The sequence below is a fragment of the Puntigrus tetrazona genome, chromosome 11, assembly GCF_018831695.1.
Source record: "Puntigrus tetrazona isolate hp1 chromosome 11, ASM1883169v1, whole genome shotgun sequence".
Classification (NCBI taxonomy): Eukaryota; Metazoa; Chordata; class Actinopteri; order Cypriniformes; family Cyprinidae; genus Puntigrus; species Puntigrus tetrazona.
This window is the reverse complement of record NC_056709.1, coordinates 14,819,841-14,835,075: the sequence shown is the minus strand read 5'-3', so window position 1 is coordinate 14,835,075 and position 15,235 is coordinate 14,819,841. Positions and strand designations below refer to the sequence as shown.

The 15,235-nt window shown below is 37.7% G+C and overlaps 1 protein-coding gene across 4 annotated transcripts in view; it reads right to left on the bottom strand.

The window, feature by feature from the left end:
• palm1a (paralemmin 1a) overlaps positions 1-10,669 on the bottom strand; it is a 31,285-nt gene extending 20,616 nt beyond the window's left edge. The window contains exons 1-2 of one of the 4 annotated variants that reach the window (XM_043252244.1): positions 10,568-10,669; positions 754-799 (exon numbers count right to left, since the gene is read on the bottom strand). In XM_043252244.1, coding sequence (XP_043108179.1) covers positions 754-799; positions 10,568-10,569 — 48 coding nt within the window. In that variant the 5' untranslated portion in view covers positions 10,570-10,669. Of the gene's footprint in view, positions 1-753; positions 800-9,922; positions 10,293-10,567 lie in introns of those variants that run through there. The other 3 variants (XM_043252243.1, XM_043252245.1, XM_043252246.1) reach the window with 3 other exon arrangements.
• Positions 10,670-15,235: the final 4,566 nt, after the last annotated feature.

Genomic DNA, 15,235 nt, shown 5'->3' with positions numbered 1-15,235 from the left:
GCCGGGAGGTGTGTGTGTGTGTGTGTGTGTGTGTGAAGTGTGTGTCTGAGGACTAAAAAAAAGTGCATAGATTAACAAACTGAACAGGGAATGTTACAGACCTCCTTTTTATCTTGTTTAATGCATTTGATATAGAAAATATGCAATATATTTATTTTCTCTTTGCTTTTAATGTAAATGTGTTGCATGTGATCAAAAAAAGTTTAAAACAATGTAGATAAAACAGTAATCACACTACATTTTCTAAAATTAACCTATATATATATATAATATGATATATATATATATGTAGTATATATATATATATATATATATATATATATATATATATATATATATATATATATATATATATATATATATATATATATGTGTATATATATATATATATATATATATATATATATATATATATATATATATATATATATATATATATATATATATATATATATATATATATATATATATATATATATATATATATATATATATATATATATATATATATATATATATATATATATATATATATATATATATATATATATATATATAAATATATTAAATGAAATGAAATAGTACTGGTCCATTGCTTAATGGAATGTTAAACATAGGCAGACAAGTCAGCCGTTTTGACGATGAGCCTCATATGTAAAACTCTTCGACCCAGTTTCAGATTTGTGAAATGGGTTCAGGAGGTGGGTTTATTAGGACCGCCGGGGGAACATGTGGTGTGAGAATCTGACTTACTGCAATAGCCTGGAGCCGCTCCTGCTGTGAAACTGATTCTGACATCCTGAAAGAGAGAGAATATATGTATTAGGCTGATGGATAGAACAAAAGTCACATACAGACTTGCTTCCTGTTCTGGCATCTGAGCTCTTTTAGCTATTATCGGTGAAGTCAGAGCACCGCGTGTCAAATTACATAGTTGCATCGCACATATAAGACGATCATAATTTTCTTTGAGCCTTGACTTTCAGATGTGTTAATTAAGAATCGTGATGCACAATTATTGTTGTGATTATTAAGGAAATAAACACTGTAGTTCACATTAGCATCACATTATTTAGTTATGACCGAACATTACATTTTAATTATGATATGCGTGTTATTTTAGTTCCTCTGATATACTCTTGCAGTCTGGAATCAAATTTTATTGTAATTGTGGATTTGTTTTTTTATATAATTAATGTATTTGTTTTTGTTTTAGTTCTTACTTAGACTAGTTATTTTTAGTAGTATTATTTGAGCTTACTTTTTTACAATCCAGAGAGAGAGAGAGAGAGAGAGAGAGAGAGAGAGAGAGAGAGAGAGAGAGAGAGAGAGAGAGAGAGAGAGAGAGAGAGAGAGAGACAGAGAGAGAGAGAGACAGAGAGAGACAGAGAGAGAGAGAGAGAGAGAGACAGAGAGAGAGAGAGAGAGAGAGAGAGAGAGAGAGAGAGAGACAGAGAGAGAGAGAGAGAGAGAGAGAGAGAGAGAGAGAGAGAGAGAGAGAGAGAGAGAGAGAGAGAGACAGAGAGAGAGAGAGAGAGAGAGAGAGAGAGAGAGAGAGAGAGAGAGAGAGAGAGAGAGAGAGAGAGAGAGAGAGAGAGAGAGAGAGAGAGAGAGAGAGAGAGAGAGAGAGAGAGAGAGAGAGAGAGAGAGAGAGAGAGAGAGAGAGAGAGAGAGAGAGAGAGAGAGAGAGACAGAGAGAGAGAGAGAGAGAGAGAGAGAGAGAGAGAGAGAGAGAGAGAGGTGACATCTGAGACCTACAGAACAGTAGAAATTAAATCTGTTAAAGGTCTCAAAAATAATAACAAACCGCCAAGATGGAGATTAAAATGGCGCTTTCCCACAAAGCAAGAAGGGAAAAGTTTGAGAAATGAGTCTGAGATTTGATTCATGTTGAGTTTGATTGAGCAAGAGAAGAAAATATTCAGCTTTGGAGCGAAACTGCAAAAATTCCTCGCAAAGTTTGTGCAACTGATTCCAAGAAGAGCAGAAAATGACTTAAGAGCCGTGTTAACGCTGACCGCATCCTCTGCGGCTCAAGCAGGAGACACAAACGCCAGCGCTAACTTCTCCCTAATGACAAACGAAGTCGATCGGGGAACATCCTCGTTCAACTCATCCCCTCATTTCTTGTCCACACACACACTTTTCCTTGTTCCGTCGCAAAGGACCCGGCCCAGAAGATCTCGCAGACAGTGAAACGGACCCCCGCTGAAGGACGCAGCCGTGGCTGAGCGTCTGAAAGCTGAGGTGAGACGCCGTCAGGGAAAAGAAGAATGCGAAGGCTGTTCTCCGACCCGCCGCGCTTACATTCCCTTCCCCCAACACGAGTAAAACACAACACCTGTACAAACAGCCTGTCAGAGGACACAGCAGCTGAGGCAGTCCGTGCACGCGCTCTGTGAACATGAAAACATCCTTATGGAAGGGAATATGATGACGTTTAAAGCCAACATTACAGAACCTGCCATGCGTTTTCTCTCTATAATGAATTTTCGGATTATCCAAACCATCACCAATATGCAATTTTCATCTAGCAAGTGATAAAATCCTATAGATTTTTTATGCGTATAAGTGATTTTAGATGCGAAAGGACAAGAACAACTAAACAGATCAATATGCACACAATTATTTAATGCTTGGCTTGATTTTAAAATCTGGAAATTATAGCCTTTAATGAAATCACCAACCAAAACTAACAGATACTCATTACATTCGATGAAGCTCCATAAAAACTTTACATCATTAAGATGAACATTATTGATTGTTTTCATGTCAAAACTATTTTAATATGACTGAATGTGTATTTTTTTGTGATTTATTATGGTGTATGTATCGCTGACATCTGTTTATAAGCTTATAAAGGGTTAATCCAGTTGGAGAAAGAGAGTATTTCCAAAAAAAAACTCTCTCTAGCTCTAGTGAAGCTTTCTCACTTACATCATATATATATATATATATATATATATATATATATATATATATATATATATATATATATATAGATTTCTACACTTCATTGTTTATGATGAGAAAAGTCACTGAATTTCAGCGATGACTCATCTGCACGCTTCTGATTGGCCATTGGATTCAGAAGCTCGACAGAATCGCGTGTGATTGGTTATGACGTACAGCACTCTAAAAACAAGTAATAAGAAATATTAATGATGTAATCGACATTTCATCACATTTTCATTCACATCGCATTCACTTCATTCACAAAAGATGTAATAGATTTACTTTACTTTGTCCAATTTAGTCCTTTTTTTACCCTCATATATAATTCCACTGGTTTTGTTTACGTTTTTCAAAAAGGGCTTAAAATAAAAAAATACAATAAATCATATTAACAATAATTCACATTATTATTCTTTTATTATTACATAAATAAATTATAAATTATAAAATCTGTAATATTTGACTATAAAAACGGATTATTTAAAAATATAATATAATATACGATTTGATAATTAGTCATTTCGCTATTTTAATTCGCTATTTTAATTGTGCCGCTCAAATACTGATCTAGCTACCCACCGGTTTGCTTAAATGTTAACACGGTTCCATTGTGAAAGCTGAAAGGGAAAAGCAGTTTTAATAAAACTAAAAAGAAATCGTTCCCGACAAACTGAGAGTCTGCCGCAGTGCTGCATTCAGGGTTAGTAGGTCAGCATTGGCAGGAATGAAATGACATAATCTTGTACTTCGCACCGGTTATGTATTCTCTCTGCTTTAAATCTATCTGCAGCTGCTGATTCTGTGCGGCGGAGGCTCAGTCTCCTGTAAAATGAGGGTCATGTGTCTGGCTAATTTTCCTCCCGTCACATGCTTATCAGCCACAGCTAGCACAAACAACAGCATGATCTCAGAGCGGGTCCGGTCAACGCACTCCGTACGCCAGCCGATTAGATTTCCTTTACTAGCTTAACGCTTTAATAGCTGTCAACAGCACGTCCAAGCCGTCTTGTAATGTTATGTAAGAGCCATAGACGAGGAAGCTACAAAAACCGCTAAGCTACTCAGTCAGGTTGCTCTTTTCGGTGAGTCACACTACAAGCAAAGCAGCTAATAAAACTGACAGTACTGAAAATCTATAACTTAAATATATATATTTAAATTACATTTATATATATATATATATATATATATATATATATATATATATATATATATATATATATATATATATATATATATATATATATATATAAAAAATAAAGACTTTTTTTTATATATATATGCTGGTAAGAAAAAAAAGTGTCGAAAAACAGTGATATTGTGATTTTTTTTTTTTTATTTGACAACATGCTTTTTATTTGAATATATGTTAAAATGTAATTTATTTCTGTGAATTTTCAGCATCACACGAGACTTCAGAAATCATTCTGATATACTGATTTGGTGCTTAAAAGCATTTCTTACTATTAATCAAGGTTGAAGCATCTTATGCACATATACTTTCATGATACCAGGAATCTCGGATGAATAGAAAGTCCTAAAGAACAGCAAATTTAAATCTTCTGTAACATTATAAATTACTTTCTGAATGAAAGTAAATTTTTTTTAAAGGTTTTGTATTAAAGGTCTTTTTATATATTTTGCTTAAAAATGCCACTTAGTTTGAAATTAAATGCAGTGACATTAATACATGTTTAGAACGACAGATAAAGATGTTTTCATATAATATTTTTGACCAGTCACTGAATAAATTACTTAATTCTACGTAAATACTAGTAAGTATATTAATATTAATAAGTAAATAAAAGAACTTACTACTAAATTTGTGTTTTTTTACAAATCAGTTTTTGATGCTTCAGATGTACATTCGCATGATCACAAGGTTGCATCACATCTCATGATCGCATAACCAGCCAAATACTAGCTTTTCTCAGCAACCCCCACTATCCAGAGCAGAATGAATTCATATTGGCTGACGGTTAATAGAGACTGTTCGCATTTGCTACTTCGCACCGACTCAACCAGCAAAACAAACCAAAAGACATGCACCACACAAATCCAAATGTTTCCACATCTGTCTTTTATTCTCCTGGCCGCAATAATATGACGATTTTGAAAGGATCGGGGGCCATAAAAGGACATTCTTGTTTCCTCAGGTATTTCTAGATGCTAAATTAATCACATATTTCACTAATTAAGCTGCATTTGACATGCACCGCTTGTTCGAAAAGCAGTCTAGAGAGAAGGAGGAATTCAAGGCATCTCTTTCACCCTAAAGAAATCACATCAGACATGCTAGAGAACTAAAACAGATGTTTTTCCACTCAATAAAGCAGCACCTCATCTCAGCCAACACGGTCTGAATACGTTCTTCTAACGGTTTCGGCAGTTGGATCATTTCACGTCTTTCAGCTGAGTTCAGAGATGTTTTGAGGTTGTGCGGATGAACAAACGTCCTCTGCAGAGGCACAAAGAGCGGCTTTGAGACCCCATGACTGCGGGAGTGTCCCGTAAACACAGAGACATTAAGACGACTATTCAAGACAGATCTTCACCAAATCACTCACAAAAATGAATTCAACTCCTTAAAAATTAACTAATAGCCCATTCTTAGGAAACATTTGTGCCTGAAAAATATTGAATATTTTTTTAAATCTGGTATTATTTTTATTATTATTCATTTTATTGTGTGTGTGTGAGTATAAATAGTATAAATAAATGCAAATAATAAAACGAAATTTAAAAAACACATACACACATACATTCATTAATTTTGCTTTACATTTTTGGCTTTTGTCGTTCTTATTGTTTTTAGGTATTTTTACCATAGATTTATTTCAGTTTGTGTACAATAATATTGCTCTATGCACAATACTGATTAACTACAGTTATGCTACAGTACATTGTTTTAACCTTCTTAAAGTATTGTTAAAGTAATACTGAAATGTATAATTTTAATTATAATATTAATTAATAATGAATTAATATTTTGTTTATTTTATTATATATATATATATATATATATATATATATATATATATATATATATATATACACATACGCATATACATACATATATTTATATATACATACATATATATACATACATATATATATATATATATATATATATATATATATATATATATATATATATATATATATATATATATCGGTTAAATATTACAGCACAAAAATAACTAATAATAGACTTAGCTAATTACATATTTTATACTTTCAATTAATAAAAGACAACTTAATAAGGAAATTGGTAACATAATTTCCTGAGAAAGACCCTGAGAGTTAAACAAAATGAATGCCACAATATCACAAATGAAGCCTGCATCCCAGCAGCAGAATCTGTCCAATGAGCCATGCTCCTATAATGACCCAACAAAACTAATAACCATAACTCAGTAAAACACACTTAAATGTCAAGGCTAACCACTTCAATGCCAAGAGATTATTGGTTTAACCTTTACTAGCGCTGCTTCTGGAGGAGAGTAGAAGGATGGAGGCCTCTCGGCTTACACAGGTGATATTTTAAAAGGTTTGAATTCGTTAAATATTTCCACAGATTGGTCCCATATTCTGTCTAAAGAGAATTCTAGCAGATCTCACTGACATGCTCAGCCAGAACACAGATGACCGACTCTATGACTCTATGACCGACTGATTTATAGCGCAAGTTTAACCCATGCGCCTTTGGGCTCATGACAGCCTCGCAGACAGAATTGCAGTCATAGCACCGTAATCATGTCTGGTTATGGGGTCACAGACGCAGCTGAGCGGCGGGAGATGAGAGGCCACATTCTGCTGGTGCTATTAACCCGAAGGCCCGGCGATACACGCGTCTGCGTGTTTCGCACTAAAATTAACGCCAGTGCTCACCAAAAATGACCATTTTGCCATCATTTACTCACCATCATGTCAATCTAATCCTGTGCGACTCGCTGGAACGAATAAAAAGATAACGGGAAGAGTGTGAGGAATCCAACAAACAGCTGCCGGTCCCTATAGACTTCCATAGTATGGGAAAAATTAGGCCTGTCATGCAAGTCAACTGTTTGGTTATGTTCAACTGAAGAAAGGAAGTCATACAGATTTGGAACAAGCTCGGTTAGTAAATAATGAGCTGCCCCTTTAAGGACAGATTTTTGCAAACACTGTTCCGTCCGGCGAAACAAGCACATCCCTGTGGATTTACTCATGAACTGTTCAATGAATAGAACGGATAGGACACTGTCTGATTTATACCACCTCACCCCATATTGTCAGTAAAGGGTGTCGGCCATAAATGCGATAACCCCGAGCTCCTTTCACACTGATAGTGAATAAAAGAGCGAAAAAGAATAACAAAAACGGACAGGAAGCGTGCATGTATTCATTTTAAAGAATTGAGGGAAGGGTTTCCCTTGCGCTTCAGTTCTCGCTCACTTTCCTTCGACTTCGAAGAACCCCGACCGAGCAGATTCGTGCTTGTTCATTAGGGCTCAGCTCAGTCTGATGAGTCCTTTGAAGCTTCCCAGCATTCCTCAGCACATGTGGCAGAAATCAGCACTTCTCAAGGACGGCGGTGGGGAAACGGTACGCACGCTGAGTTTCAAAGCAGCATCGACGGGAACGGATGTGCCCGTCAACCTCCTCGCTGAAGGCTGAGGATAATAACGCCGCATTTACTGAAACAGAAAAGAGCGGCTTCGGCGTTCTCATATTTCACCAGAACTGCTATGGACATGAAAATGCGACACGCGTTGCCCAAAATACACAATAGGTTTATCCACGCCATTACCGCCGCATTTTTTGTCGGCTAAAAGCAGTTCAGATCCTATTTCGAGGAAGATATTTTCATTGTGCCAATAACGCAGCGCCTAATTTCATCGTCCCCTGAATGGAGTGGTCATTTATGGGGTTTCAGACAGACCCTCGCGAGTCACTAATGGAGAGGCATGTGTCATCCGATATGGGCAGGGCCTTTCATTCAGATTCCAGGAGCAACTGTCAGCCCAGCCCTCACTCTCTGGCTCTCTCCAGTACATTAGAGTAATTAAGTCTGCCGGCAGTTGTCTGTGCTCCTCTAGCTAAAGCCCCAGTCATGATGTATGTATCCTCTGTTTCACAGAGAGAAACAAGATTCTCAGTGCACGGATTATTAGGCCGTTTCGCATATAACTCCCTTCATGCTTACAGAAATCTTTTTTGAAGCAGACACTGGAGGGAAAAAAAGAGATTCTGAAGTAAATCAAGAAAAATCTCTTTTCATTATCACTGTTTATCAGTAAAGACGTAAAATGGATGCTTCTTGTTGCTCATTTAATTCATGCATGTTTTATCTATTGCTATTTTGACCTTGTCATAATCGAAACGTCATAACTTAATTTTTCGAGCGTGACACATGCCGGATTTTTCCAATCATTTATTCGGCTGAACCCGGTCGACCACAAGCTCCGCCTCCATTCAATCGACAACTGATGACCAGAACATTTACGTTTTTTAAAACCAGTTTCACTCAGATGCACATCAATAAAATGATCTGCATCCCCTGTACCATAACTAAGCCATCGTTCATCTCCATAACTCAACATTTTGTAATGCATTGCACAAGTTTAATTCAGTCTACAATACACTGAAATGATGCAAATAACTATATTGCATAAAGAAAGCAAATAAAATCAGAGAAATGCATCAGAGAGAGAAAAAAATCACTGTTCATTGTGCAAATTAAAGCAAGAAAACAGACCATTCAGTATGCAAATTAGCAATAACCTAATGACTTTTTGTTAAACTTGCCAAGCACTGTCTAAATTTCAAACGAAAGTAGAGTTGTTTCATTTTGTGGAGCTTTTAAAACAGCATCTGAATTTATTTTCTATGCGCGAGACTATGCGCGATAGTTGCTATAGGTAGGTAGTAAATTATTGGCACTACAAATTAATGTGTTTATGATTACCATAGTTTAAATAATATTATAGGAAACATCAATTTGCGGTATCAAGCAGCATTGTTTCGAGACAGCCGCTATAAAAACGATAACAAAGTACAGTAAACAGTAACAAAACTATTTGCACTTCAAACTAGTCTATTTAACTTAAATTAATACTAAGCTATAGCAAAGAAACTTCGCAGCATAAACTATTTTGTACAGCTAAAATAACCGGAAACGGATGGGTTTCGCTCACTAGTATGAATGGAGCGGTTAATATAAAACCCGGAATGGATTTCCAAAAAAAAAAAAAAGAGGCGCTGTAAGTCTGTTCCATTTTTATGTAGATCCAGATCCAGGTTTTATTCAGCGCTGACTGCTTCTTTAGACGCAAAGCTACTGTTTTGGCTTCTTTTCGGTCTATTTCAGTGGTGGATAAAATATACAAAAAATGTATATATATATATGCCTTAAGCGTAAGTTACTCCATCATTTAATTTTTCCTCAGCCACAATCGTGCTGTAGTGCTTAATATCAGCACTAGCGACAAACGGCCTCGTGTCTATTTCCATATCGCAGTCGTGGTTAAATACAGTGCGCGACATACAGTACAGATGAATAGCATACTTTACAACTAAGTGCCTCAAAGAAAAATAGGCATGCTGCTTCTAAATCGGGCACGTAAACGACTGCGCCGAGTGTCAAAGGCATGAAGGAGAAACCTATTTCTGTCAGCAGCGCGGGGCGCGTACAGAGCGCGTGTGCGCTGGATGCTGCTCGCCGCTGGATGCCTCGCCGTTATCCGCCGTACAGCACGCATCGCAAAACACGGCAATAAAACGGCGTGCGTTTTAAGTGAAAAACGCAGGCTTATTTCGCGAGCGGCGCGTAAACGGCTACGCGCACGCGGCGCCGCTCTCTGTGTGCGAATTGCAGCAGAAGAGCGGAGCTTGGGATGTTTTGCAGGTGTGGCTCCGTTCACTCCTTACGAGGGCCAGGGGCGCACCGGCCTGCCCACTAAAAGAAGATAGTTGCTGTACTCACTCCATAGTGTCCCAATGCGGTTTCCCTCAAATTTCAGGTGGATTCTTCAGGTGAAGTGTTAGTTTTTTTCTCAGAGGCGCAGTACCATGAGTGTCAGCCCTGCCTGTGTGCGAGCAGTGAGACCGGGATCATCTGCTGCTGCTGCTGCTGCTGGCGTCCCTCCCCTGAATCTGCCTCTCTCTGCCTTACGATCAGACCAGTGCGACCCGGAAAACACAGTCCCCGTCCCCGTCAAGGAGCTCTAAACATGCAGCATCTCTTCATCAACTCTCTGAGTATCCGGCGGCGCCTGGGAGATCAGAGTTTTGCGTGCATGCGCATCTAATGATGTTTTATATTAAAGGATATTTGGCCCGGTCTGATAATAAATGGGGGGTTTGTCACCCCCTCGTGGACGAGTCTATGTAAAAGTGAGTTGCAAGAATTTTTTTTAGATAAAGAGAACATGAGATTCGGTTGAAATCAAAACTCACAAGCATTAATATATACATATATATGTACTAAAATAATTTCATTGATAAAAAATGTAATAATAAATAAAATAATAGCGCTGTCAAATGATTAATCGCATTCAAGATTAACGTTTTTGTTTGCGTAATATGCGTGCACTGTGCATATTTATTATGTATATATAAAGACACGCACATACGGAGCCGCTTAACGGTGAAGGAAAAAATTCGGGATGGAAAAAATAAACGTCGCGTCCTCTTGAAAACGTTTGGCGTTCTCTCGCAAAACTCGCGTTCTCTCGCGGCACGTGTGTTCTCGCGACCCCAAAACCGTGCCAAGTCCAAGTTCAAAGTAAAAACTGCTCTATTATGAACGCACGGGGCTGCCCGAAACGCTGGAAGCGTAAAGTAAACAGGAAGTCCAGAGAACGCAAAGTTTCACAAGGGGGAACGCAAAAGATTTTTTTTTTCTCCTACCCCGATTTTTTCCCACTTAAGCGGCTCCGTAATAAATCAAAATATTAACCAAAAAATAATGTTATCTAATGCACTTCTGCTGTAAAATAATTAAATGAGACCTTTCGATCTTTTAATTAAATAGAGGGAATATTCCTTCTGCAAGTGCATCTAGAACTTAACTCATAATTAATAATTAACATACCCCTTTCGCAACTGGAAATGTACGCAAACATTTACACGCGAACTAAAGTAGAGGGTGTACCTAAATATTTGCATGTAGTAATGTTATCTAAGGAGAGAGAGATGCAGCTCAAAACAGTTTATGTAATTGTGTTATTATATATAAGACTGGTCTTTATGAGATACGCGTTTTTTGGAGATTATATAATCCCAGTCATGTTGTGCGTCGAGCCGGCAGCCTGTAGATGGAGTACATGACCAGTTCTTGCTGTGCATTCATTGCAATATATGACTCTATAATATGAATCAGTAGATACCTGTTATGAAATGGCCATGCATCTTTAAAATACATACACACTGTTAATAGTCTGAGCATGAGTTTGTCCTCCTCACCAACCGGGCTTTCCAAAATGTGTTCAGAGACAGCTTTATCTGCATGGCTTCAAACCCTATCAGAAATATTCAAACGCATAAGGAGCGCCGAATCTCACTTTTATGTTCGGAGCAGTAAGATAACGGCTTTTCTTCTCTTATTGAAGGATTCCAGCCCACACGGCTCCACCCTGATGCTCCTCACGCAGATGGAGCCGCCTCACTGGCCTGCCAGTTGCCGTGGTAACTTGACATGTCTCCATTTGCTGTGATCAATGGAAATGTTGCCGTCGCAGGGGATTGGAGGGCTGCCAGCGTAACTCTCTCTCTCCCTCTTGCTCCGACACGGGGAGGACACAAAGGAAGGAATGGAGGCAGAGGGAAGCGGCGGGGTGGAGGCGGTGGGTGCGAAATGCCATCTGGGTGGTTTCTTGGCCTCTGCGGTCAGGGTTAAATGATCACTCACGAGGCAGATCATTTCATTCGAGTGCGCTGCTTCGGTGACCACACGAAACAAACTCTCCGGAATCAGGGGTTTTTCTCAAATCATCATCCTTCCAGATTTTGCTGAGTCTAAATTTCTGTCAGGAGGAGAGGGGGCTGAAATGGCTGCGGTGTGTGTGTGTGTGTGTGTGTGTGTGTGTGTGAGGAGGAGGAGGTTTTGATTTCAGCATGATGCTGTCCGTCACACCAACGGTGTGAAAAGAAAAGTCAGATTTAAGGTATTATTTGTTATTCAATAGATCAGTGAAACCTGACTAGCGTGAAATCGAACATAATATGCTTACATAGTGATCCTCACATGTAGAGGACTGTAATGGGTTTACATTCATCCGTTATACACACACGCGAGCGTAAAGATTTTAATTGTAACGAGAGGTTTGGACAACACGGCAGATTTTAAAAATATATTTTAAAAAAGGTGCTGTTTTTTCTCAGTTTATCCAAAATAGAAACCTGAGGATGCATTGGTTTTAATAAAAGCTTAATTCAGTTTATATGTAAGGATGCTCTGCTTTATTTTTGCTTTATTTATGCTTTATTTTTACTGAGTGTAATTATATGTGTGTGTGTATATATGTACACACACACACACACAACACAGTTATTATGCTTAATTTTTCTCTTGAATCATTCTATGATGATTCAAAAGGTAATTAAATAGAATTGCATTGTCTTGTAAGGTTTGTTTTTTACTAGTATTGATCAATTTAATGCAACTTTGCAGAATTAAACTATTAATTCCGTTCAAGGGACGATCTTACGACTCCCAAACTAGTATAACGGGCCTGTGCATTTTTGAACACTTAATCAATTGAGAACCACTACGGTTGGTGATGACCGTAAAGTCCACTTCCTGTCAGCTCATCAGCATTGAAGCTCTTCTAAGAGTGTGACATTTGAGTTGGTGCACGAGCCCAGGTTAAATGCTTTGCGAAAAAAAGGAGTTAACACCACAAAGCACCTGGAGATCAAAGGGCTGCCGTCTTCATTAACGCTCTTGAAAATTTAATCAACTTGAATTTAATCAACTTGAATAAACCGAATACCAGGAGAGGGTGAACGAAAGTCATCACCCACTATCTCCAGACAACTCGTTTTCAATTCATTTACAACTCAGACAACGTTTTCTTAATAATTTCGAACGAATATAAGAAACATGAGTGCATTTTGGTGTGTGTGTTCGGCTGATTAAATTCTGTGGTTGCTATTTTGTCTTTCTTTTTTGAATATCTGGAGGACAGTTTCTTGTCAATGGATGGAGAACAGAATAAATGATAAATATATTTAGAATAAAAATCACAAACTCATTTAACAGGAATTAATTAGCGAGAAGAAATATTTTCAACACATCTCTCATCTTTCAAATTTAAAATATTAAATGAATACAACAAAGTGTCAGCTTTCAGTTTAATAATATTTAAATGTGACATTATTCCAGAGAGACTTTTCTCATCTTTCGTGAAAAGATTACATCAGATAACATGATAATAAACCCAGCCTATACACCTCTCATAGCTGAAAACGAAGGAAACTTTGTCAGGGCTCAACATCCATTTCAACCTCTCATTTTTCAAAAGCGTTCGGCGTAATCAAATGAATTGTATGTCTGTGACTGTGAGTCCAAACCCACCCCTTGAAACACACATATAGTTCTTATTAAAATGATAAATTGCTCTGCACTAGAGGCCCCCACTGCTCAACCCAGTCACCATAGCAACAGCCAGAGCTCTGTTTGTGCTTCACGATAGTTGCAGCGTATGGCGTGGGCACTGCTCGTGTTTGGAGAGCGTATGTAGGCGTCAGAGTTGACTAGGTGGAAGAAGCTTATGCTGGTGCCAGGTAGATTTCACGATACCAAGTTGGGCCGCAAATGCACCGCCGGCTTCTTGAGAAGTCACAGCATGATTCAGAAAGACTTGAAACATTACTACATATAGCTGTAAGCCAGCATGGCATGCCTAATGATCTGAACATTTATTCATTTAGCAGACTGCATCTGCGGTCTCTCTGAGACGCTGCAGTTCAATACCGAGAGATCTTTAAAATGTATCTTGTCTGACATTCACATAGATTGACGGCAAGCTAATTGTTGATGCCTCGAGAGGAGATAGAACATGCTTTGTGCATCTCTGCAGTACTCACTCAGAACACTGCATGGCAACAGTATAATTAAACCCCAGGTGTGGGATGCTGTCGAGGCATCAGATGCCTTGAGTGTTTCTTGATAAAATCACTGCAATCATTATACTCAAAAATCACTGTTTTGTTGATTTACTGTAAAAAAAAAATACTTTGTCACAGATGGTGTGCTTTCAGTATAGTAAAAAAAAAGAAAAGGCGTTCAATTTTTCTTTCTCTTCCTGCCACTCTTTTATTGGCGACTTGCCGCATCCTGCATCTGAAAGTTTCATATTCATACTCCGTATGTATGAACGCTTGCACTGCCGGTTTAATCTGCATTTAATAAGAATTTAAAGTATGACCTCAGCAAGGCTGTGAAATGCTCTGGGCTAGAATTTATCTTTGGTGCAGAGATTTAAAAAAAAAAAAAAATCCAGTTTTAATGAGAAATCAAGCTGTTTAAAAATCAGGTCCCAAAATGCAAGCATGTCATATTGGAATCGAACTTAAAAGCCTGGCAGTTTGCGGATCTGCTGTATTTTATTGGTTTATATTACTCTGAAGTAATTACTGAGTTGCTCTTCTGTGAGTTTGCTTAGTGTAACAATCAAATGCCAAATAATGACAAACAAAAACAATGCATACACTTCTAAGTAATCCTTAGGTTTGGTATATTACACGTGCGTATGGGACACCTTGTGGACCTTTAAGTCCACTGAAGTTAATGAACTAGCAGATATAGCATTTTGATTGGTCAGATCGCATGTCAGTCAAACTCTTGGCAAAGCAGTGTTGCAAGTCCATGGTTTTCCTGCAGAATCAGGCTACGTTAACACTCTTGCCACTGATTGTTTTTCATGTCCATGGGTTAAAGCAACTCCAATTATGTGATATTTATCTCCATCGAAAAATTTGTATTTTACCCCCTGGAATGTGATTTTTTTTTTTTTACCAGGGATTCCTGGTAAACACAAGGCTAACAAAATTAGACTAAGTTTGAATAGCAATTGGGCAATTTTGTTTTTGCGAAACCTGGCAACCCTGTAGCAAAGGGTAATTCGCTTAGCTTTCATTGCTCTCAAATGTCTACTCATTGGTTATGCATCTCCAAAACTAACCTGCTTTGATTTACACTTCATAAATGAAATTACAAATTGTAAATACTTCTGTACAAAAATGGGAGGGGTAATGTTTGCAGTGTGTTAGAAATTACAATTTAAGGTCACTG